Source organism: Acanthopagrus latus, chromosome 2 (assembly GCF_904848185.1).
Source record: "Acanthopagrus latus isolate v.2019 chromosome 2, fAcaLat1.1, whole genome shotgun sequence".
NCBI lineage: Eukaryota > Metazoa > Chordata > Actinopteri > Spariformes > Sparidae > Acanthopagrus > Acanthopagrus latus.
In genome coordinates, this window is record NC_051040.1 from 18,251,738 (window position 1) to 18,277,268 (window position 25,531).

At 42.3% G+C, this 25,531-nt stretch overlaps 2 protein-coding genes and 1 long non-coding RNA gene across 3 annotated transcripts in view; 1 reads left to right on the forward strand and 2 right to left on the reverse strand.

Moving 5' to 3' along the window:
* Positions 1-538: 538 nt before the first annotated feature.
* On the reverse strand, positions 539-4,828 carry phox2a (paired like homeobox 2A). Its single transcript, XM_037123574.1, has 3 exons — positions 4,056-4,828; positions 2,566-2,753; positions 539-2,358 (listed from the first exon to the last, which is right to left on the reverse strand). Exons 1-3 carry the CDS (start codon positions 4,276-4,278, stop codon positions 1,864-1,866), a joined length of 906 nt encoding a protein of 301 aa, XP_036979469.1. The 5' UTR covers positions 4,279-4,828; the 3' UTR covers positions 539-1,863.
* LOC119033475 lies at positions 2,242-11,707 on the forward strand. The gene is made up of 3 exons (XR_005079260.1): positions 2,242-2,377; positions 4,021-4,254; positions 11,125-11,707. It is a non-coding gene; the product is annotated as an uncharacterized LOC119033475 (long non-coding RNA).
* Positions 11,708-15,033: 3,326 nt separating this feature from the next.
* Positions 15,034-25,531, reverse strand: part of clpb (caseinolytic mitochondrial matrix peptidase chaperone subunit B) — a 33,064-nt gene continuing 22,566 nt past the window's right edge. The window contains exons 8-16 of the mRNA XM_037077032.1: positions 22,815-22,892; positions 21,029-21,084; positions 20,764-20,808; positions 20,209-20,370; positions 19,973-20,129; positions 19,526-19,599; positions 19,240-19,359; positions 17,601-17,705; positions 15,034-16,792 (exon numbers count right to left, since the gene is read on the reverse strand). Coding sequence (XP_036932927.1) covers positions 16,595-16,792; positions 17,601-17,705; positions 19,240-19,359; positions 19,526-19,599; positions 19,973-20,129; positions 20,209-20,370; positions 20,764-20,808; positions 21,029-21,084; positions 22,815-22,892 — 995 coding nt within the window. The 3' untranslated portion in view covers positions 15,034-16,594. The remainder of the gene's footprint in view (positions 16,793-17,600; positions 17,706-19,239; positions 19,360-19,525; positions 19,600-19,972; positions 20,130-20,208; positions 20,371-20,763; positions 20,809-21,028; positions 21,085-22,814; positions 22,893-25,531) is intronic.

Genomic DNA, 25,531 nt, shown 5'->3' on the forward strand with positions numbered 1-25,531 from the left:
TAGAATAATAACTGACACACAACACTCTAAGCACACAAGAAACCACATAGTCAAACGCGTTACGTAGTGCTTCCATAATGATTTATTAGAATATTCAGAGTAGTGCTATAAACTCTCATTCGCTAGAGCTTCCGTCGATTTCATAGTTTCCATGTTGGTCTGTGAGACAAGATGCTCTGCAGTGAAATAAATCTGTAAAGCAACGTGAGAGAAACGAAACAAAAAAAGGCTACCTACTATTTATATTACTAATTACGGAATTTACAGTCACAAAATCTCATGGAGCAGTTCAAAGAAATGTGTGGCTTTCTCACTGACATAATAAAGAATATTAATAAATACATTTTTTTTTTTTTTTTTTTTTACCTTCTGGATTTCCGGAGTAAAAGCCCCCCCCCCCTCCCCAAAAGAAAAAAATCAGCTCTGAAAACAGTCAGAGAAACAAAATATCATAGGGATGATACACAAGCAACTTTTCAAGATGGAAAAACATACAGCCGGCTCCACTTCTTTGCTTTTTTTTTTTTTTTTTTTTTTTTTGCAAATAAAAGATGGAAACAAAGGGAACAAAATGTGGGTATTACTGGGCACAACTTTCTATATATCGGCAAAGGAACAAGTTCAATCTTCAGGATTTGCGCACATGGACGCAAATTCTTCATTTTAAATGTCACAAAAAAGGGGGACAATTTGTGACCATGTTCATAAAACCTATTGATTAAATTGTGTCCGCATTAGACAAACCTCCATGCTACTGGTTGCAACATTCGACAAGCTCGTGTTGCGTTTCTGAGAAAGATCGTCCCGCACTTGGAGACGTAATGGAAGTGATCTAAAGAGTCAGAGTGGGTGATGAAGAGTTGTAAGTCCACTAGAGTTTGTTCCCATCAATCCAGCAGGAGAGAAATCATCAAAAAGACTCTTCAACAGTGAGAAGCCAGCAGTTGCACCATGGTACCAACATCACAAGTCAGTAACAATTAGGTTGACAGATTTGTAGGTTACACAGTGCTCTGTGTATCTCTTCCCACCCGAAGAACAAGGCAGGAAACTGAAAAAGTCTGAAGTTCTCCGTCTCTTTCCTTTGCCGAATTTTAACAAAGTGCCCTCTGTTTGATGGAGAAAGGCAGGATGGGACAGAGAGCCTCGAGGGGCGATGAGAGTGGGGGAGTCGGGACTTAATACAGTAAAGAAGGAGGAGGGGATGAACTGGGGAGGTGTCTGGTCTGGACCCGGCTGCCCTAATTGGATTGCGGGGTGGATTTAAGGGGGACCCTGTTCTCTCTGGTGGGAGTCTGTATGTCGGGGGGTTGGGGGGGGGGGGCTTAGAGGAAGTTGTGCTTGAGGGTAAAAGTGTGTTTGTTTCCCCAGCAGACACTGAAGCGTGATGTTTAGATTTCTGCTTTAAACTCGTACCTGACCGACATGCTCATCGCTGTGGATGTCCGAGTGCACGGCAGGCCTTTGTTGCGACGCAGTGAGTGTGGGAATGTGACGACTGTGATTCGGCTACACACGAACATCCTTTTTAGACACTGTACATGAAGACACACACTTTTTAGTTTTATCTGAGGAGGAGTGGATCCTTGTCAAAGTCTGTGAGCGGCTCTGATCTGAGGGTGAAAGTGGAGAGTTTTGCGGTTGCATAATATTTTTTAGGGGGAGAAAAGGTGAGCAGACCTTTTGACTTTGTTTTCTGAGCTTTGAGTTTTTTAGAGAGAGGAACCGAGGGCCTCGCTGAACTACAGCAGACTATGCCAGTGTGAGAACGGACGGGTCCTGACTCTCAACAAAAGCTAAAAACTCCTCACTGCTCCAGTTAAACACACAATGTCTGTTTCTCATTTCCTCTTCCTCTGTGCTTCAGAACAGGTTCGTCTTGATGGCGGGGTTGGGTTTTCTGTGGAAGGAGGACAGGACTCCGGCAAAGGGCCCGGTCATACTGTCCGCCGGCTGCCAGGCCTTCAGAATCTCCTGAGTCTGGACGGCAGGCTGGGCCACGGCAGGGTTGGACGGCCCCAGGCTGGACCAGCTGGGCGGCTTCAGCCCCTGGAGAACCGGAGAGCTGGAGGTGTTAGCATAGCCGCTGTTGGCAGGAGCCGGGCTGGGGCTCAGGCTGGCTGGGCTGCCCAAGTTCCCGTTGGCCGAGCCCGGCAGGGAGGCCGTGCTGTCAGGTGTGGGACTGCAGGTGGATTCTTTGGACTCGTCGTCGTCGGACGAAGATCTCAGCTCGCCGCTCTTCTTCCCTCCAGAGCTGCTGCTGCTGGTGCTGCCCGAGTTGCCACCAGAGTTGTTGGCTTTGGCGTTGGCTGCACGCTCCTGCTTACGAAACTTGGCACGCCTGTTCTGAAACCACACCTGTTCAACAGAGACAGAGGTCAGATTAACATTTGATTTAACACAAAAGATAGATAGATAGATAGATAGATAGATAGATAGATAGATAGATAGATAGATAGATAGATAGATAGATAGATAGATAGATAGATAGATAGATAGATAGATAGATAGAGAATATCTGTAGCCTTTTTTTAAACATTTTTTTATAAAGCCTGGTCCTCTCACCTGTACCCGGGCCTCAGTCAGGTCTATCTTCAGGGCCAGCTCCTCTCGGGTGTAGATGTCGGGGTAGTGAGTCTCTGCAAACACCCTCTCCAGCTCCTTCAGCTGGGAGCTGGTGAAGGTGGTCCGGATGCGCCGCTGCTTCCTCTTCTCGTTCAGGCCGGAGGGGTCCGAGAAAAACTTGTAAGGGACTGATGGAGAGAAAATTTGATAATTGGTTTAGTTTTCAAAAAGCAACATTTTTAAAATGAAATGTACCACATCAGGGTTTTTTGTTTTTTTGTTTTTTTTTTTTTTAGATAGAAATGATATTGATTATAATCAGATGTTTTTCGTTAAGTAAGGAGAGACTGTTTTTGTGCAGCAGCTTCTGGTTTTTGGAAGGTTGATTGATTGATAAACTGCATTCAGCTCAGAACCAACCAGAATTTATGGTCAGAAAATATGACCAAAGCAAACCTGACATTTGATATTGTAACTATAAGGTGTTAATACAGGAAACATTCCATTTACAAAGCTGGTTAATTCAGGCTTTTTACATTTTTTGGCCCATCATTTGTCCCGATTACTCAAATTAATTGTGGGCTTAAAAACAATTATAGGCCTTATGGGACTGTTTATTTAACGGATTTATAAACGAAGAGTGTACCTGACATACTTTTATTGTTTGCAATTAAAATCCAATTCGGTTATTTGGCTTCACGCAGCTTAAGGAAATGTCACGATGCGTAAAGCACGCGTTAATAAATGTAAATATAAAAAAATAAATGTATGTGGGTGTCAGAATTTCATCGTTATACCGGAGAAAACGAACGAAATGCATGTTGAGTTTAAAATCTTATGTTAATTTGATTTACTAGGATTGATTACACACAAAGATTTGTATGTGAGGTGTGTGTGTGATTCGTTAAGATTTATTTCGGGAAGCTGTCGAACATTTTATTATTATTATTATTATTATTATTATTATTATTATTATTATTATTATTATTATTATTATTATAAGCCTGTAGTCCTTTTATTTATTGTAGATTGGTGCATGATGTAGATTACACTGATTTATTATGCAAATGTGTCGCTTCATTAATTTATATTTTGCCTTGTTTAATTCTCAGGAATTCTGGATCAATAAACATAAAAAATAAAATTATTTAAAATTATTTAGGCCTGAAACACTATGTTTTGTCAGGTCATCTCAAACGAAAAATATAGGTGAATATAGTTGAATATTTATTTTCTCTGTTTTCGTTTTTCCCATATCTACAGAATCTGTGCCACCTTATGCGCGAGAAAATTATGGAGAGGAATAAATGTTCAGATTTTATAACTTTTCTCTCCGTCTTTTTCTTTCCTTTCTTTTTTTTCTTACTTTTTTTTTTTTTTTTAAGAAGAAGATGAAATATCCTAATGAACACTACTAATTCGTTCCTCCTCTAACCTATAATCACATATTTGCAGACCCTCTGATAATAAAGCAGCAGCTCCCGTCCTACCTGAGGAGTAAGGTGTGGGCTGGTGCTCCCGCAGGGCTCCCAGGGTGCAGCTGGCCGTGCTGAGCGGAGTGCAGCCCGGGTTGGAGAAGGGTCCGCTCCGGATCGGGTTGTACTGGAACGAGCTGGCCTGGCTGCAGGAGCTGAAGTCCGCGTAGGCCGACGCTTCCATGGCCGCCATGCAGGAGTCATAGGAGTTCAGGTAGGAGTAATCCATCTTATACATGGAGGTGAGCCGGCGCAAACACCGGTCCGCGAGAGAAACGACGAGGGGAGCTGTGAGCGGAGAGGTTTCTGCTGTCTTCAGCCTTCAGACTTTTATTTCACTTTGTTGTGCTGAGGGCAGAGTTGGTGTGTGTCTCCAGTATCTCCCAGGACTGCTGCCCTTTCCCTCCACGAGCTCCTGCCAGCTGTTTATCTCACTGTCACGCGGGTTGTGTGTGGCACGTTCTTTTTTTTTTGTTTTGTTTTTCTTCCTCGGTAAATAATCCAGATGTTGCTGCACTTCTGTCGCTGTCTCCCGGCCCTCTGGTCTCTTCCTCTGTCCGTCTCCTCTCTCTCTTCCTCGCGGGACTGCGGCTCGCTCTGCTCTCGCGCTCCGTTTGACAGCGCGCTGCGGCTCGCGCGGTGTTTATAATAAACTTGGCAGAGCGCGAGACAATAGCGAGGCGGTGGTCTAGTTTCCATGACAATGGCACCAGTGAGTGAGCGTGGACACGGACTGCCCCCCTCACCCCCTCCTCCTCCTCCTCCTCCTCCTCCCTCCTCTCACTGCACCGCCCACGCGCTCCGGAGCATCGCAAGCTCGTCGCAGGTGTCTGCAGAGTTAAAGTGAAAAAAATAAAAATAAAAAAACACTTTTTGTTTAAAAACTGCTGTAATGTCTCTTTTCTGTGAACGTTTCTTTTTCGTGTGTGAGTCGACTCTTCCCTGTCAGCCAAGATATGACCACAAAGCGTCTGTTTCAATCATCACACCTTCTTTTAATGAGCTCACGAGCTGATTTAAAGACTGTTTTCATCCCAGACACATATCTCAGAAATCAGGCTGTAATTCCACTGTTATTGCGCTGTATTAAAGCGATGTCTCCGCTGTGATTCGAGCCCGTGAGCCAGATAAAGTAGTCCGGCCTAACGGCATCTGAAGCTGCTCGTTAACCAAATGTAGCCTATTTGTGGTGTTTTCTTTATTAGAAACGTTATTTATTTGTATTCAGACAGAAGACTGGGACTTGAGGGGACTTTTAGCTCCTGGATTTGAATGTAGAGTTTTGTTAAATATCCTGAGAGGCCTATGAGCCGGAAGAGTTTTTTAAAAAGTAAATAGAAAGGAAATCGGAATTGGTCCGATATTGGAAGCATCTGCAAAAACACTCTCAGGATAGTTTCGCTCTTTCGATAATGTCTGATTATTCTGCGACATTACTGCCCTATAATCACAGTATAATGAATCTATCAGGCTGTCGTGACTCGGTGCGTGTTGAGCCCCCCCAAAATAACGCTCCACTGCCGGCCGTGGAAACAACTGCACCTCAGCCACAGAAGTCTTTATGTGACTCAAAACGTCCAGATGTGACGGTGATTGCTGAGATTAAATGCTCTGATTTGATTCCGATCACTTTTGCAGAGATGTCACCAGAGCGCGTCAGGTTGATGTATAGGACGGGAGAGGGAATTGGCTGCGGAGACAACCGAGCAACCACGACAGGCTAACCATAAACGCATTGACGCTTCATAAATTGGTTTAAGTTTATTGTTCGGTGTCATACAATGTGATAAGTCATATCCCACACGGGGCTCCCTCACACAGACACACACACACACACGCTCCGTGCAGTTTAAAAACACGTCGGCTGCTGCTGCATTGCAAGCTCTGCTCATCAAATGAACAGGCTTTTTATTATCGGATGAAATCCGACAAATAATACCCAAAAATTACATTGTACGCGCATGCCAGAAATTAATTAAGTTTGTCTTGTGTGGCCGCACTTTCCTCTTATCTCTGCCCGACCAGAGGCTGCATGATGACGCTCCTTAATGACATTAACCCGACAAACGCGCGGGCGCATGCGCGGATTGGCTGGACCCACTTAAACTACAAACAAGTATTGATAATAAGATGTTTGGAGCGTTTATTGTGTGGCTACTGGAGGGTGTGTGTGTGTGTGTGTGTGTGTGTGTGTGTGTGTGTGGGGCGGGGCGCCTGTTCCTACAGCTGTTCATGTCGTGCAGATGATGCAGTTCTGGTTGGACATCCCTCATGTCTGTCTGTCTGTCTGAGGCTCACCAAGGCCGCACAAGAGCTCTACTCCACAGAACAAGGTTGACATGATACCAGAGTTTGACACTTTAATTCGATATTAATCTTTAATAAAAAAGATACTGTATAATTATGGTCAAAGGTGTAGTTCCTGCTGATGACCAGTGATTTAATATAACTAAATGCATTTACTCAAGTACTGTATTTAAAGGGGCACCAAAGATTTGGAGAAGAAATTCAAAGTCAGATTTTTTTTTTGTATTTACAATATTAATGAGGTAATGATACAAACTCAGAAAGATTTATTTTTATCATCACTGAATAAACAAGCTGTTCTCGGAGGAAAATAATGGGGACCTTATTTTACAACACTGTGGCAAAATGTGGCAGGGTCCGCCACATATATACAAGGTAAAACAGTATGAAACCCTGTAGTTCTGTGAGGTCAGTTTGTTTATTCAGTTCATCCGGTCATGACAACAAAGAGAGTTTATTTATTTAGTTTGTTGAGGCATGAAAAAAAATATTAGTCAATAAAGATTTTAAATTAATTCATCTTTGCTTTAGCACACATGTAAATAAAGGCCATGTTTGATTTCCTTGCACTAACTTGCATTTCTGGTGCAATAAATATCAGATACTTCAATACTTTTACTCAAGTTACCCCCTTTTCACTTTTATTTGAGTAATATTTCAACAAGACATAGTTATTTTTATTCACGTATGGCTTGTGGGTCCTTTTCACCACGCTGCCAATGACAACTAGCCTTAATATTTATGCAAAATATTGACCCAAATGTTACGCTTCAATTTAAACATCGATTTTCCACGATAATGCAGCTATCCCTGCACAGATTTTGTGATTTTACTCACGTTCATATACAGACTCGATGCTTCAGGCCCCTATATACGCTATACTGCCTCAAATAGGAGCACAGACACAGACAGTAGTGAAATGTCCGACGGACGAGTAAATCATTTCTAACATCTGACTGCGAGAAAAACACCATCAGTCCCAGACTCTTCAGATACAGTCATCAGCACACAGCTTTCTAGGCGCATAATCTCTTCAGAACAATGGCAACTGCAATAAAGCTATAAATCACCACCAAATTCTGTGTGGTGCGCATTAATGCACTATATTCTTTAAGCCACTATAAGTGGATAGAAATGCGCAGTGATCTCTGGCCTCCACACTGAGCAGTCAGCTCCCAGGCCCGGCCGTCTGTTGTGCGTCCTCGCCCCGTCTGCTGGGTTCAGAGGTGAGTTTACAGAGAAACTTAAACTGTTTCAAAGTTAAACTCTCTCGTTTCTCGCCCCCCCTTGAAAAAAAAAGAGCAGCCAGGAGCGACCCTAGCTCTCCCGCTTTTTTTCTTTTTTCCTTAAAAAAAGCATTTAAAGTTTAATCCCTTCAAAGAGGCAGAGCAGCGGTCTCTTCCAGCCCGCTAATCCGCTCTATAGTGCTCCATGCGGCGCAGGGGGAGACCTCTCCTCCGCGGAGGCTTTAACTTTGGACTTTTACATTCATGGGGGCGATTTGACGGAAACAGTAACGGGGATCTTTGGCATTCATGACGTCTGAGTCAACAGAGGGGGGACACAATGGTCCCCTAGAGGCTCCTGAGGGCCCCTGAGAGAGGAGCGCCGACTATAGGGATTATAGGCCCATGGAAAACTGGGTTAACAGGGGGAATCTGTGGATGCACTCAACATATACAGAGTTATGACTTAGATGACATTAAAGGATCAATTCACTTATTTAGTGTTAGTTTTTGTCTTTGATTTTCAGGCTTGTGCAGCATTGAAATATTCAGTTATAACAAAAAAGTCTTTAATTTGGATTTTTTTTGTTTTGTTTTGTTTTGTCGTTATTTTCCCCTTAATTATGACTTCTCTGTTCAAACGTGTTATAACCCTGGTGCGTAATAGATAACTGCCCCTTTTATTCACAGGCTTTATGGCCAGAGTTTATCCTAAACGCATTTTCTGAGTGATCTACCGATATTTTTTTTTTTCTCCTGCGTTATGATCGCCAACTGTATTGTTGCAGAGAGAAAACTGCACACTGGGCCTTCTGCTCAGACCCCGACATTTGTCATCTCTGCCCGAGCTCATTTCAGACGCGAAAATAGGCACGATCTGTGATTAAATTCCCAGCGCTTGCCCCTCTTCTGCCCCCCATCTTTCCTGCTGTTGTAATCGCTAGTGATGGTCGGGAGGGTTTACATGCAGATTGGGAAGCACGCAGTCGGTTTAAGTTGTGTGGCGGAGAGCCCGGCCTCTGTGATGGATGTCTGGACGCTGTTGATGGAGAGGTGCAGGGGTGTATGGATAGAGACAGCGGATCAGGGATGAGTGAAGGATGGGGGCGTAAAGAAAGGCCACGCGGGAGGCCCCCCCGGCCCGGTTTGTGTCCCGCGACACGCGGTGGTGGTCTGAGCACCAAGTGAAGCTGTCAGTCAGAGAGAGAGAGGCTGCCGGCTCCATCCATCACCGAGGCTCAAAGAAGAACATGTCCCGTGTGGTGAAAGCTGCTCCCCTGATTCAGACCGGGGCAGCCATTGATCCCCAGGTCTGGATAGTGTCCTCCTCCTCTGTGTCGAGGTCTGTCAAACATGTGCCCAAAAATGCGTCGATCACACTGCTCCTGTTGTTTCTTTAGTTAATTGAAGTCCGTATAGTTGGTATTGCTGATTGTTACTGTGCGAAAAAAAACAAAACAGGCCTGGGCCTCGTGTTGAGTCTTTTGGCGAGGCTAGAACATCCTCGGTATCTAATTAACCCCTCCTGGACCGAGATTTGAGTTAATGTGATATCGCTCTGTAAAGAAATACACACATTTATACCCTTTAAAATAATACAATAACCGCTCACAGTGAGTTATCGTTGGCCACTAAATTGAATCTCTTCTTCTGTAGATCATGTTGTTAATTATTTCGGATTTAATGGCTTTTATCACCTAATTATTAACAGGAGCCCATAAACTAATAAGTCAAACTGCCTGAATGTTAAAATAATGTTCGCATTGTGGGTGTTTAATTATTAAACGTGTGGCTAATCAAGATAGATGGGATGTGGATTGCAGTAACAGTGTATTTACCTGTGCGTAATCTGCGCGCAAGCACAACACGCACATTTACGCACACTTCCCTCTCTCGAGCAGAAGACTTGTATAGGGCTGAGTCGCTTGAATATTTCTGGTATGTGTCATCAATATTAATGGTATTTATAACCCTATGTTTTAAATACTTCTTTCTCACTTGCTCCAACTCCATCCACGGCTGCTGACTGTGTGCCCAACCAGGTCCAGTGGCGGTGGTGAGGAGCAGCCGGCTCTCTCTCCACCTGCAGTGTCACTAAAATGTGTCGTGTCATCGCCCCTCTTAAGACCCCGTCTCCCCGGAGGAGGTGGATTTGATCGCGCGTAAAATAAAATCAGAAATCACACATGCCGGCGTTCACGTCGGCCCGCGTTTTTACGGCAGCCGAGGCTGGCGGCGCATTTGATTTGCCCGCTGACGGCTGGAGAGACGGCGGAGGAGGGTGGGGACGGCGGGGTCCCGTCGGTGCGCCTGTCCCCGCATCTTAATCCCCAATTACCGGAATGTGCCGTGACGCTCCGGCTCCAGACGACGGCAGCGAGCGTGGTTGAAGAGTTACATTCAAGTACACAGGAGCCAAAACAGTTTATGACGGACAAATATAGATTGTATGTATTTCAAATGCTTTCATCGATTTCTTTTTTCAGTCAAGGCCATAATGTGCCCGTTATTTGGGTCATACATGGACCCAAGCATCACTAAAGAGAAGATTTCATGCATAGTTAGTGTAAACAGAATAATGAAATCCCCACAATCTTCAGGACACTGAGCAGAAAAAGGATTGCGTGTGTGTGTGTGTGTGTGTGTGTGTGTGTGTGTGTGTGTGTGTGTGTGTGTGTGTGTGTGTGTGTGTGTGTTCTTTATCACAACTTGAAAAATCTCATCATATGAGCAGCGTAATTACAAAATAAAGACAAGTAGCTCTCCTCACTAAAGAGCATCATATTTGCTTGAATACTGTAATGAGCTTGGCTTTAGTTTAATAAATCCACAAATTATAATCAGGTTGGATCAGAACCAACACAACAGACTAATCAAACAAAATAAAGGCTCATCAGGCCGAGCTTTTCTAAAGATCGCCTCAAAACGTAGCCATTAATTCCAGCCCGTCAGATTACACTCATCCTAATTGAAGTCCACTCTAACATCAATTCAACACGCGTTCACCTGCCAGAGAATGACGCACAGCAGCTGCGGCTGTATTCACATGCTGCGTACATCTCTCCACTGCGGCACCAGACCTGTATTATCCTAATGGATAACGGCATGTTACTTAAAAAAGAAGCTTTTTAGGATAAAAAACCAGGTCCCGGGAGACCAGGGTGCACACACACACACACACACACACACACACACACACACACACACACACACACACACACACACACACACCACAGCTGGAGCGGCGAGGGATGGCCGCGCGCAGGAGAGCTTCTCCAAACACGCTAATTAGATCTCGAGCTCTGGCCCCGCGCTCTGAAAGCAGCCCAGCGGCGGGGCGCGCGGAGCTGTGGAAAGTTAATTGAATTAAATTCCCTCTAAACTAATTAGGCTGCAATCTGCCACGCGAGCTGTCCCTGAGCAAGGTTCGAATTAGGCGGAATGGATTTGTTCCTTTTCTTTTAAAGAAAGGAGGACAGACCGGTGCGTCTTTTTTTGTGTGTGTGTGTGTGGTGGGGTCCTTTATTTGTCTTTTATGCTAATTCTCCCAGGGGGACCGTCACGTGACTGCCTTGCGGTAACCGGACGGCATCCGGTTCAACGAAAGCCTCCATGGGTTCACAAGAGGACCGAGAGTCTCATCTGAGCAGACGTGTAAAACTTGCTGCTGCTGCTGCTGCTGCTGCTGCTGCATGAATGAGGAGCGTCTCAAAAACTGAGCGCACAGAGAGGACTGAGGTAATGGAGGTGAAATCGATCGCTTTCCATGGGGAGCACAATGAGAGAGGGAGGAGGGAGGGAGGGAGGGATGAGAGGAGCGCAGAGGGACACGGATGAAAATCCCCCGTTAAGAGCAGGGACAGATATGATAATGGGCGAGCCTCGAGTAGTCGTTCATCATTCACCACCTCCACCTGGCTGCTGCTGCACCTCTCTGAGTGCTGCTGCTGCTGCTGCTGCTGCTGCTGCTGGAGGAAGTAAATGAAGAAAAATAATCTTCATGTAGAAATACTCTGTTACAAGTACAAAAGTATAAGCATCAAAATATGACAAAATCTAACAAGTTAAAGCTCTCATTACACGGCTCATTTACAGCATAGTTCAGAATGTTGTAGCCTGGATTACATTATTACATTGGTGCATCTATAATATGACATCATCATACATTTGTTGTTTATATTTTGTATTACCCAACTAAACCCGCAAGGTCACTGCCAATTAAAGTTGTAAAATAAATATAGTGGCATAAAAACTACAAATTTTCCCTTTAGTTCATTGTCAGGTAAAAGTAAGTAAACTGCGTCTAAAAATCAAACGCACCCCAATGTTGTATTTATATTTATAGGCAGTCAGAGCACATGAGCCACATGTCACTCAGCAGTATCTATTTAATATGTTGTCTGAACTGCAGCACTTATCAAAACATTTTGATGCAAGTTGCGTTGTGATAATTATGTATTTCTTTTTAAATTGCACAGATTTATTCAGGGGTCTTACTCATAGAAGCCAGTTCACTGTCTCTTCTCGATAAACTCCAGTGGCGATTCATGTGATCTTGTCCTCTACACAAGAGACCCAACAGTTTTCACTGAGCAGGCTTGGTACAAGAAATTTAACCAGAGAAGTAGCAAGTAACTGAAGCTGTTTTGAAAAATGTATAGTTGGGTAAAAAGTTGCATTTTTGCATCTGAGAGTGTAAAAAATGGAAATACACAAGCGAAGTACAAGTACCTGAATGTTATCCAGATTACTTAAAAATCGTCTACTTGTGAGTGGCTTGCTGGCCAACTGTGACTCTAAAGTGCTTTTTATTATTATTATTTGTGTTGTCCGGGCGTTGCACAGTTATTAGACGGCTGACAGGATGAGGATGAGATGAGGGGGGACAGAGAGACGGAGAATGACGTGCAACAGAGCCGCCAGTCCGGACACAAGCCAGGGATGTCGCAGCTCGCGGTCGACCCCGGGTGGTTTTCGTAACTCGGTTATTAGGGGTTGTTGAGAGAATTTGCACCGCATAAGTGCAACATCAACTATTTATCAAACGACCGTGTTGCAGGGGCACCCTGGATGATGCTTCTCAGTTGGTGTTGTGCTAAGAGAGTGCCCATGTCTGACGTTTCAATCGGATTATCATAGCTGACAGAAAATCTTGGGGGCGAGACGGCATCGCCCCAGCAAATGAGTTCTGGTTGGTGTCTGGGTCTGTGCATCGGTATAATGAAGCTGCTGCGTGCAGTCTGCTGAATGAGCTGTGCTTTGATGGCAGAACCCAGCGTGGGAACATATAAACACTGAAATTAAGAAATTATATTTGTCACCCAAATGCATTTTTCTGGTCTCCCCATCTCCCTCCTCCCTCCATGTGGTTCCTTTAACCCTCGCGCTCACTTCTCAGTTTGGCTTCTCTCCTGCATCTCGAAACTTGCCTCCATTTGCAGCAGGAAGTGGAGGAGACACACCAGGACAGGGAGGGACAGAGAGAGAGAGAGAGACAGACAGACGGACAGGCAGGCAGATGGACAGCAGAGGAAGAGGCGGAGGGGAGTGAGTGAGCGAAATCTAGCGAGATAGAGTGAGAGGGAGGTTAGGACGATGGAGGGCCAGGTTTCTGTTTCTCCATAATCTAATCAGAGAAATGGCAGCAGTCAGAAATAGCCTGACGGACAGACTAAGAGCCTCTTCTCTTTTCTCCTCCTCCTCTTATTCTTGTCTTCCTCCTCTGGGAGGGTAAATGGATACACACATGTGCTCACACACACACACAGACACACACACATACACACACATATACATATAAGCGCCAGCTCGACTTCCTAAAACCATAAAGTGGAGATGTGTTTGAGGCTTAGAAGAGATGGGAAAAGCCTCGAGGTATCACAGCAAAACCTGATCCAGCGTCCAGATGCAGCAGACAAAAAGCTCTGCTGGTGGAGTTTACAACATGCAGACAACATTTCAAGCGCACAGTTTGTTAAAACACATCCGAAGAACAAGTAAGTTTCACGAGTGTTTAGCAGACTAATATTTCCCTCTCTGGACTGATGAATAACAGGGATGTGGGAGGGGACGAGTTGAAAAAAAATCTCCGCTTTTTGGTTCCTTGGAGGCCCGACTAATGACCAGACAAGCTTTTGTGGATGTACTGAAGATGAAAAAAGACCGTGGTGGAATACTCAAAAAATTCCATAATTAAAGGTGCGATATGTAAGAATTTTAGTGCAGAAAAGTCCATTAAAAAGTATCAACAGAATGTGAAGAAATATCAGTTTCTACTTACTCTACTAACCGTACCACGCCGAGCTCCCAGTCTGGACCACTTACTGCATGGCTACCTGAGCTAACTAACGGCAGCTACAGTTAGAAGCAGTCAGTGGTTACTATGGTGATACGCAGCCCCTATTTTGTATGAATTCAAGAGATGAAAAATTCTCGCTTTTTGCAGCTTTAAACCCGTTCCTGTTGGAGTTTGACAAATATTTTTTTTAGCTTTGAGACGTGACTGAAAAGCATTATTGGAAGGAAACTGTGGATGCAACTAAAAATGTATTTTCAATACTAAGTCATCTCTTTTCTTTTACATTAATCGCTGATGAAATGACATCTACATTGACTGATTTTTTTTTCTTTTCATGCTGAAACAAACCAAATAAACACACTCTTTGTTTTCATGACTGCATGGACAAACTGACCTTAAAGGATGACATAGTTTCATACTGTTTTACTTTCTTTATATGCGGCGGACCCTGCCACCTTTCTAGCTTCAAACAGTGTTCTGGACCTTATTTCCCTCTGAAAAACAGCTTGTTTATTCACTTATGGAGAAAATTATTACCTCAATGATATTGTAAATATTAAAATTCAGAGTTTGATCTGAGTTGAGTTTGAACTACTTAGTGCCCCTATGTGTCATTTAAAACAGAATAAAGCATCAAATCATTACATTAAGGCTGGAAGCAGAAATCTTCAGCTATTTTGCTTGAGAAATTACCTTTTAATCTACTAATCAGCTGACTAATCATTACAGGCCTGGAAAAAAAACTCTGGTGTTTCACTGTAAATCTGCTGTGACAACAGTGCAGTGACAGCTGTGTAGATGTGAGTGAAACAGGCTGCATGTGTGTTGCTGTTGTTGGGGGGTCCAGGCGGAGCACAGTAAGAGTGAATGTGTCTTTTTTCCTGCATGCTAATTCCTCCCTATGGGGAAGACATTCCTGCAGGGTGTGTGTGACGTCCTCTACATTCCCTCCCAGCGTCTGACACAGACCCCCAACACAGAGCAGAATTCCAAGGAAATTCCTCTGTCATGTTGTCTCACAAGGTGGACAAGCGTTATTGTTGCAGAATTCCCACCCAGGCACTGGTCTCTCTCTCTCTCTCTCACACACACACACACACACACATCCATCCATCCATCAGGAGTGTCGGTGCAACACAAACAGGACAAAACACAGAAGAATTCCCCTTTTTGTCGTGATGACTTTATTTACGTGGTGGAGGTTGGGATACGAGAATGAAAAATGTGGCTGGATCACATTTGCCGTCTTCCTGAAACATTTATGATACAAAACACTTTGAATATTATTTCTTTACGACTCTAAATTCCTCTTAATGTCACACAGAAAGCACACTGTGCAGCATAAGAGCACGGCGCCGTGACAGACGAGACTTCTCCACATTAACATGCATCAACAGACACAATTCACAAGGCAGTTATATTACCCATCATTCAAGTGGGCTGCGAGACATTTCTGCTCCACTAGCACATTCTTTACTAAAATGAAACGAAGAAGCAGGTTGTGTTTATTCATCAGTGAAGCTCTGCTGGTGAGGATTTCTCTTGAAGTGGAGTTAAAGTGAACACAAGCAAACTGTCTTTGGTCATTAACATTTCCTCTTCCTTCAGCGGGTGTCTTTATTCCAACTTTGGCAACTAAATAATTGTCATTTTTTTAAAGGTGTAATATGTAAGAACTGGCCACATGTCCAACTCCACTCCCTCCACTTTGTTGAGGTACAAAGTAGCTTGGCGCTAGTTGGTGAGCTTGCTAACCTCAATAGCTGTCTTTGACATTTGGTCAAAAGTGTTCATCACATTCTGAATTTTAATTATTCTTTGGAAGCTTTGAATTAAAATTCTTACATATTGCACCATTAAATCAGATCACTTGTTATTTAAGAGCGTAGTTTTAATGCTAGTTGCTATGATAATTGAAAACTGTAGGTATAATGAGCTAAAACCTTTTCGTTCAATATTTTATCACATTTTTAGTTTCCTATTAATTCCCATGCCTTATTGTAGTTTATTTCAATGTTCATTGATTTTGGATAATTATTAATAAAACAATAAAACACATTACTTTTACTAGTTAATCTTTTCCAATTAATGTCCATTTCTTTTTCTTTTTTCTATTTGACATCCCCCATCACTACAAAATCATTCAATATACCACTATTAACTACCATCAACTTAATGTACATATATCTTTAATAAATATTAAATATGTTGGCTGTTTTCAGTGCTCTACAATATAAATCAGACATTAATGTTTCACTATATCACAGCTTAGTTGCTTCTACTACAAATGCAGCAAAGCTTTTCATCAGCTAATAAGATGGCTTCAGCTGACTGATGATGAGATGTTTGATGATGATGAAGCCTCAATGCTACTCATACAACCACTATTGGACACATTTAGTCCTTCCTCTACTGATATGAAAGTCTGTTGTAACATTAATATAATGGTCCAGTAGTTCTAAAATTACAGGTGACCCTGTTGGCAGATTCTGTACTGCATGTTGTGTAAAAGTTGGTTTTGGCATGTTTTTGCTGCATGTGTGTACTGAAACAGAGGCAGTTATGTGTTTGACAGAGGCATTTTTATTGGTAACATCCATCTAGAACCTTCCATCCTCCTGACGCTGATGGTGGTGATGATGATGATGATGATGAGGTTGATATAGTGAGTTTAAAGTGTACATGTGTGCATAAATATCTGATATATCCTCTGTGTTTCTGTGTCAGTGTTCAGGGCTAAGCGGGGGACGGATGTCCAGCATTCTTGATGAGCTGTCCTCTCCGACCACCTCCAGGCGCAGACTGGGCGTGCTCCACTCCTCCTGGTCCTCTGATTGGACAGACAGGCGCAAGATGCAGCCTTTGGGCAGCAGCTCCTGCTCGTACGCTGCGGCTAACTGGTTGACGACCCGCCGTTCGACCTGAGGGATCAGTGACGAGGTTAGTTAGTTAGGAGTGTAGACACCTTTTTTAAAGCAGTATGATGGTTTTCACACAGTTGTATGGGCCACTGTCTCAGATTATTCAGTAATTTTCCTATTTTGCGCTTGTCACATTAATTAGTTGACTATTATTGTTTTTTTACTGCTTTGCTGATAGCTTCCTATAACATGTGGGCTGATATTGGAGATTTTTCTAACATCTGATTACTGGTCATGTTATCTGCAGATAAGACTAATATATATATGACAGAAATGATGCACGGTACTGGACTTTTGGCAGGCATCCAATTTTTTCAAACTAATTTGAAACAGATATGCACATATTTTTTTCCACATATTTGCTGAGAACTTTACAATTCTCTGGTAGTGGAATTAAGGTGGTTATCATTTACTCCATATACATACAGTGCTTTTCAAAATGTGCTCGTCACTGAGAAAAATATGAAAATCACATGGTTGGTTGGTTTGTGTGCATAAGGGCAGCATAAACATATCGACAAAAATGTTCATTTTTTGATGTTATTTAATTTTAAAGCCTTTATCCACCTATACTGACGATGTGCCGATATTAACCCGCAAATATTCATGACTGATCAAATATCTACAGACTGAAAGACTATTTTACAACTGACGCATGAAGAAACAAACAACATCAGACTTTAAATTAAAATTCCAAAAAAGTCACAAAGATGTCTAACACGACTAAAACAAGAAAAAAGACTGTATTATAGAATAGTAAAGTAGTGTCAAGCCTTGTGACACCCTGGTGTGGCAGTCTGGGTGTTACCTCATGTTTGATGGAGCGTGCTCCGTAATGCATGTTATACCCGCCCGCCAGCAGGTCCAGAACCGGGCGGTCCCACTGAAGAGTGATGTCATGGCGCTGCTTGGCCTAATGAGAAAGATAAAAAACAAAAGGGAAAATAGAGAGAAAGAGAAGAAGTTAATTGGCTGTGTCGGTGACAAGAGCATCATCAACAGTCCAATCAGAAAGAGAGGATGGTAGCGGAGACGTATCGAGGAGAATAATGAGTAACGAGATTGCGAGGAGGAGACGAATGCCAAAGCAGAGAGGAGATACTGTCACGCAGCGTGTCCGCCAGCGCTAATCAACAGGCCCTTAATGCGCTTTAATCAAACTCCAGTCAATAGAGCTGCTCATTTAGCTCCTGATGTAAACGCTCTCTTCAACAAATACAATGCCATGTTTTACCCCAGAGAGATAAACTCTAATATTACAACACTACTAATACTGATAATGATAGCTAAACAGTTAATTGATTTAATATAAGTGAGCAACAAACAAATGGCTCATGAGGATTCTGTAATAATGAAATTTCACATACAGACATGCACACTGACAGACAACAGAGACACACTAACAAACAGATAAACACACAAATACACACGCTACACACAGCAGCGTACACAAGACAAAAGATGGATGCAGTGAGAGAGAGTCATGAGTCAGGTCCCTATCAGTTGCCTGCAGGGCTGATGTCGGCCATCAGGACAGCAGCTGTAATATTAATAATTAAATATTGATGAAGGCTCCACATGTTAAACACTGTAATCACATTATAGTGAGTAGTAGTGGCACATAATATTGATCTGTGTGTGTGTTCCTGCACAGCTCAGCGGCTGCAGGACAAAGTGGGGCCTTACAGTCCCAGCGGAGGACACCCGTGATATAAACGCAGGGTGCTGAGAAGAATCCTTCTCGCAGATACACACAGAGAGGCTTTGATGAGCATGCTGTTGTGCTCGTCTCTCATCTGAAACAGCACAGAATTAAACGATAATGTGCCTCGTCTGCTTGGATACTAACTCTCAGGACATGTTGGCTCAAACAATAGGGCAGAAATCTATCCTCTAATGGCCATGAGGGTTGTTTAAATTGGGAATGTTTCTTTTTTCATTATTTTCATGCAGCATGTTTAATAATTAGATGCAAATAATACAATACCCCTTTCATTTATCCAGAGTCAGATTATAAACTAGACCAATTCTTCATGTAAACATCACTATTTTCTATAATGCATCAGATTAGAGGGTTCCTTGGAATGGTTTTACAGCATTACTTTTCTCAGAATCTCTTTTATATCCAAGTGTAATTGGTATTATGACCAAAATATCTCTGAATCGAATCTGGAAATCAGTGGCAATGCCCAGCTGTATCAAACACTACATACTATGAAAAAGGGTCAGGGGTTAGTTTCATTGATAAAATAGCACAGAGGCTGGTAAAGTGAATAGTGCAGATTTCATATAAATTCACAAACAGCAGTTAAAAATATTGTTGCAAAATATTGTTCGTATCAGCCATAATCCACTAGGCATTCTGGATGGCCAGTTAACAGTTTTATTTTTAATTTAATGAATAACATACAATGTGTACATTGTGGTATACACACAGTGCTGCGTACCTTCTTGGCCCAGAAGCTGAGCTCTTTGCTGACCAGCTGTAGCAGCTCTGAGTGACAGAACGGCAGGAAGTATACAATTTCATTGATCCGACCGAGAAACTCGTCCCTCCGGAAATGAGCCTGCGCAGGAACCAAAGAATTAACTACCAAAGCCATTCAGGCCAGTTACAGTGAAACACTGCAGAACAGAAAACAGTTAAACTACAACATTCACCTGTAATTACACCAAAACAAGATGTTTCTTTTTCTTTTTTTTTTTTAATATCTCTGTGTATTTTTTTTTTACCTTCAGGATCGGTCGAATAACAGATTCTTTAAACTGTCGGGAGATTTTGATGTCGTCAACTTTCTGTACATCCGCTGGAGAAAAGCACATCATTGATATTAATGTCAACTTTTGTTCTTCTTTATTTGTCCTTTGGCTGTGTGATGGCTCTTTATGTTTTCTCTTTAATAAATGTTACATGAAATCTCTATAGTTTGTGCTTGCAGTAAAATGTCTATCTGAATTATTAAGTATTGCAATACAGTGAAGAAGTCTGACTATAGATTTAGACAATCTGCCCAAATTACTTTACCTTTACCCATTTCCCAATGCAGGAACTCTTTTCAATTCATTTTACAGCTGTAGCACATGATTTACGTAATAAATGCAAGTCAGTGTGATGTCCGTGTGCTTATCTTGTTTGTGTTTACATTCATGAGCATGAAAGTGTTGGTGCGTTTCTCTCACCGAGGTTGTCGGCCAGCTTTCTGCGGCTGACCTCTTCAGCTTCTTGTCGAAGCTGCAGCGCATGCTGAGCGATGTCATCACTTGCTACATTAGACGTCATGATGAAAATAGCGTCTTTACATTCGATGGTCTTCCCCTTACCGTCTGTGAGGCGACCCTGAGAGAGAGAGATCACTTTATTAAAGAAACACTTGAAGAATAGAACTTCAAGAAGTTGTCTGTGTCTGTATACGCACCTCGTCAAAGAGCTGCAGCATGATCGTCAGAACATCAGGGTGGGCCTTGTCTACTTCATCAAACAGGACAACGGCATTGGGACACGCCTTCAGCAACTTGGTCAGCTGACCTCCTTCCTCATGTCCCACGTATCCCGGCGGGGAGCCAATGAACTTGGCCACCTGAGAGACGAGAGAGGGGGTGAACAATCAAAAAAGTTAACACTTAATTGAAATACTGAGGTGGAGAGACTTGATGTGGTTCTCGAATGTAACATAACACAACTCTGTTTCACTGATTAAATCTATTCATCACACAAGTTTGACAAAGAAGAGCAGAAAAGGGTAAAAAAAACAACATTAATTTTGGTTTATGTTTCCATTACGAGTACATAAACAGAATTAATCCAATGCGTCATTGCAGCAGAGTGATGCAACTATAACAGACACTCTCACTTGAAATGAATGAATCTTTGATAGTGACACATTCAACACAGTGTGTGTGACTCCATCAAACACTCTGGCTGCTGCCTGACTTCACGCCCCCGTATTTGGAACAGGTGAAAGGCGTCTTACCTCGTGCTTTTCCTGGAACTCGGACATGTCCATACGGATGAAACCCTGCAATCACACGACAGGTTAACCTCCCCAAGGGTCACGACAGGCTACTGTGTCGGTGTGTATCTTTGTGTTGAAAGTGTGGTACTCATAGTTACCATGGAAACCGACACAAATTGAATTCTCTGTCATTTCTTCAGTAAATTAAATGTCTGTGTTTTATATCTGTGAGAACACCCTTTTTCTGTGTGTGTGTGTGTGTGTGTGTGTGTGTGTGTGATACCTTTTTGATGTCCTTGTGCATGTAGCGAGCCACCTGTTTTGCCAACTCTGTCTTTCCTGTGACAGACACATCGTTAAATTATTAAATTTCAAACAGGAGCTGCCTCCATTGAATTATTTGCCTTCTTCAAAATACAACGGTATGTAAAGATTTTAGCAACTCTGGGAAACAGACTGATTTCAGATAGAAACACACTGGCTCTCCTTCTCTAAGCGCTGGTCTAAACCCCGGTGCCTCGCCCCCTGCAAAGCCTTCAATCATCTCCTGCTCTCCAGAAGCAGCTTGCATTATGTTTGTCAGTAAAATATTCTGCATATAAATGCTCATATATGATATTGATGTCTTGCGTTTGGTATGCATATGATGTGTGTGTGAGAGAGTGAGAGAGAGTCTGTGTGCGCCTGTGTCTTGTTGCTGTGTTTAATATTGATGTCTCATGGCCACTGCTTGTCGCTAAAGGCAACAGAGAATATGAACACCGTCTCTCCTTCATCTATCTCTCTGGCCTGTCATTTCACCATCTCCCTCTTTTTTAGCCATCTATCTGGCCCTTAATATCCCCCCACTGTACCACACAAGCACTTACACTTCTTTGTCTTGCTGCTGTTTGAGAACATTTGAGCTTTTCTCTCAACTCAAGACGCCCTTTAATATTGAACATCATGCTAATATTGAGCTGATCTAAAACTGAAGTACAAAGTCGCTCTAAAGAAAAATTCCATTTCACTGTTTTACTAAAAACACCCGAAAACATAAAAATGCCCTGTATTTTATTACAACATCTTGTGTCCTACAGTGTAAGAAATGCCTGTGTAGAGACGTGTCAGTGTGGATATCATGAATTGAAACTGCTGGCTATTTTGTTAGTGTTGCTGTGAGATCTCTTCACTCTCTGCTGTGTCAGGTCACAAGGAGTTTGTGTGCAATCAGCCGTTTTTGATGGCTGGTGTACCTCGAGTTGACATAGATGGAGCTTTATAAAGCAAATACTGATCAATATAAAAATCAAGTTTTCAACTTTTAGTTCTGAACCATTTTCTTAAATGTGCGTTTGCATTTTTTGAACTTTGTGTGGTCTTCAGTTGACTGTTCATGGTAACACAACTAACTAACATTAGCTAAATGTTTAGTCTGCCAAGCTGTTACTCTGCTGGCTATAGCAGTAGTACAACTAATAAAACAAATGTCTTACTGTGTATCAATTAAATGGGCAGATGTGAGATGTGAGTCAAAAATGCTGGTTTGAATTCTTACTCTCTGCACAGATAATCAGAATATTATCAAAACTGACCGTGGCTAAATTAAAATTGCAAAGCTTCGATTTGTTGATAAAGGTAAACTGTGAAACAAAATTAGAATTTGTAATGTTGCAGAGATGCCCAAACAAACTTCACAAAATCATGTTCCATAATTTTTCAATCACATCGCAAGCTTGATATCCAATCCAAAATAATTGCAATATGTGGTTAACACTTCTTCACACAGTAAATTAAGATACCTTGGAGACAAACTAATTAACAGAATACTATATGGAGTTTCTCCAATTTGTGTTTTACAATGTGACACGTGCTTTTGTAGTCTTGTGTATTCAGTTTCTTTTGAAATCAGCAGACTGGTAGGTGGAAAATTCACTCCATTCAACAAACTTCAGGAACTTCACTTGCTCAAGTGTTCTGTTTATTTTGGCAGCTACTTTTAAGGAAACTGAAGAGGTTTTCTTTTCCCATCACTTGATGAGATCAAACTAGAAGGGAGGTGCTGGGTGTGAAAGCTGTGAGTGATTTACCAATTCCAGATGAGCCGAGGAAGAGGAACACGAGAGGATGTTCTTCATCGTACCAACCATTCTCCTTCCTCCTGATGGCTACAGAGGGACAGAGAAAAGGAGGAGTATTATTTCACTGATTTGCATTTGTTGACTTTTCTTTGCTCGCTAAGTTTCACCCAACTGAACCGAGTTGACCTGAGGGTGACGGGTATCCCAGAAACTATGATAAAAGAGTGAGGGAGCAGGGATGAGAAAAGGGTCAGAGACATTTGGTGGAAAAAAAAGGCAGAAAGCAGAGAGAAAACAGAGCAAGAGAGCAAGATGAGAGACCTCCAGAAAAGCTACCCACGATGCCTCTCTTCCCCCCTCAGTCAGTGGGGCCATTAGCCAGCAGTAATTGTGTTAGCCTCCCTGGCGCGGCCATGGCAAAATCAGTTTAGCATGGATTGCAGCCTCGCACACACACACAGACACACACGCTTGCTTAAAGAGGAGTGCCTACCCAACCCTGCCATCACCCCAGCAACCACACTCACACACATACACGAAGACAAGATGATGAGGTGGGTCGGAGGGGAGGAAAGAGTGTATTTGGCCGTGGTTTCAGCCACTCGACGAAGAAGCAGACACCAGCACAAACTCTGTTGAGAGGCCAAAAACCAGAGCGATAGGTGAGCAGGGGGTTTGCCAACAGAATAAAAATGAGCACAGTGGCTCAGTAGATTATTGGTTAGCATGGCTGCCTTGAGCGGAAAGGCCCTGGGTTTGAATCCAATCCACCTCTATGTGTTGTCTGCATGTTCTTTCTGGCTGTTTTCCGTTTTGCTGGACTAAGTGTTGGCCTCTAGATTGACTAGAAACACTGTTCACACTGTTCTGTACCACGAGGAGCTGGTCGGCCCTCACATTGATAAGTGGGTTGAGAAAAAAAAACGAACAACAACAAAAAAAAAAAAAACAGATGGATGTATTCCGATGAGATCATTGATGAGAGTTAGCATTTAAATCTTGATGACAGTTCTCTTTACGAGCTGTGCATCCACCACAAGACCTTACAGTTCAATGGATGGTTGCCTTAGGGTTGTTCAACATAGCAATATTATAACAATATTGCCATATGAAATAAATGCTTCAAATAAATACATTACATGAGACTATATAATGTCTTAGATTTTGGATATGGTGTTGTCATTTCCAGGTTTTCATGGCTGCATTACAGTAAAGTGATGTATTTTCTGAACCTACCTGACTGCTGTACTTGTTCTATTACTTGCCTTTACCCTAATATATCCACATTACTGATGATTATTGATCTAAATCTCATTGTATTCATATTTTACCCCCAGTAACCCCAGTTAGTTAGTTCCACAGAATTATCAATAGAGCTATGTGGTCAACAATAACATTTGTTTTTTTTGGCAAACAGGCTGCTGCAGAGCTTTAGTAACATTTCTTTACAACCTTTACATCATTTTCTTACTGTACATCCAGCATAACAATAGCATTTTGTTGGGTCATTTTTAGGTAGAACATGACAAATGTTACCTGTCAACATTTCTTTTTGTCCATCTGAGGTGCTTCAGAGTCAGTATATAATTATGTTTATAGAGAGACTTGTATCATCTTTACTGTAAACACAACATACTGTTAATTCTCAGTTGGTGTTTCAGAGATCTGAAATATTTTAAACCCATAATATTCAATCACTCCAAAGCTCATGATGATACACAACAAAAAATGTAATACAGTTTATAGGCTTGGATGCACTGTCTCACTTATTTAACATATACTAATTCCTATTCTTTCTCACCTCACAGGCTTTGTGTAATATTTGACATCTGTTAACTTTAGTGTATGTACCTTAATGTGTTTGGGGTACCACTGTTTACACTGTATTGTCAATTACATATTGTCTTAAGTCGCTTGTAGCTGTATCAGGCAAAAAAAAAAAAAAATCTCCTCAACTAAGTGTTTTATATCTTCTTCTGTCTGTTAGGAACTATGACAAGAACATCCAAATGAAAAATTATGAGTATAATATGGTTATTTCAAATGTCAAATTTCTAATAACAAATTTCATCGTTGGCCATGTTGATCCTGCCATTACAGGCCAACTGTTTCTTAGCCTGACAGAGCCACAAAACATGAACCTGTTCCTCCTCTCTCACATTAGGCCTGTCTTTAGCTTCTTTTTGACAACTTAAGTTCTGGATTATACATATAAAAACTTGAAACATGGGTCCTAAAAGTCTTTTACATTTTGAAACCCTGTTCATTCAGTCTTTGGCTTTATAACTTCTGGCCAATTGTTCCTCACAGTACACAAGTTCTCAGCATAAATGTCTCACAGTTAGCAACACTATTTGAGATAATGAGCTTAAAACATTGCCTCTCAGGGGTGTCAATTTCTTGGCACAACATCAAGTCCAGCTGGAACAAGAAAAAAGGCAGAAGAACAGAAGGACTCATTTTTTGGCTAAAGCAAAAGTGTGTCCAACAACAAAGCATCGTTTACCGACCTGCTGCAGCTTTGAGGCTCTGTGTGTGATGCAGTGAAGCTAAAAGACTTCACGACAGACATGAGATCTGAGTGCTAAACTAGCTACTAATAGCTGATAATCATAAAGAACAGATGCTTGGCAAGAGAAGCAGAACGAGAAAGGCAGAGAGATGGTGAGATGGTGCAGCAGAGAGGGAAGCCGCAGGAGGAGAAGAGATAAGGAGAGGAAAGAGGA

What these genes read in the sequence shown, in the direction of transcription:
- phox2a (XM_037123574.1), bottom strand. Translation starts at nt 4,278, where the DNA reads ATGTATAAGATGGATTACTCCTACCTGAACTCCTATGACTCCTGCATG. An exon ending in GCCCACACCTTACTCCTCAG is followed by an intron (nt 2,754 to 4,055) that starts GTAGGACGGGAG and finishes TCTCTCCATCAG; the next exon opens with TCCCTTACAAGTTTTTCTCG. An exon ending in TGACTGAGGCCCGGGTACAG is followed by an intron (nt 2,359 to 2,565) that starts GTGAGAGGACCA and finishes TCTGTTGAACAG; the next exon opens with GTGTGGTTTCAGAACAGGCG.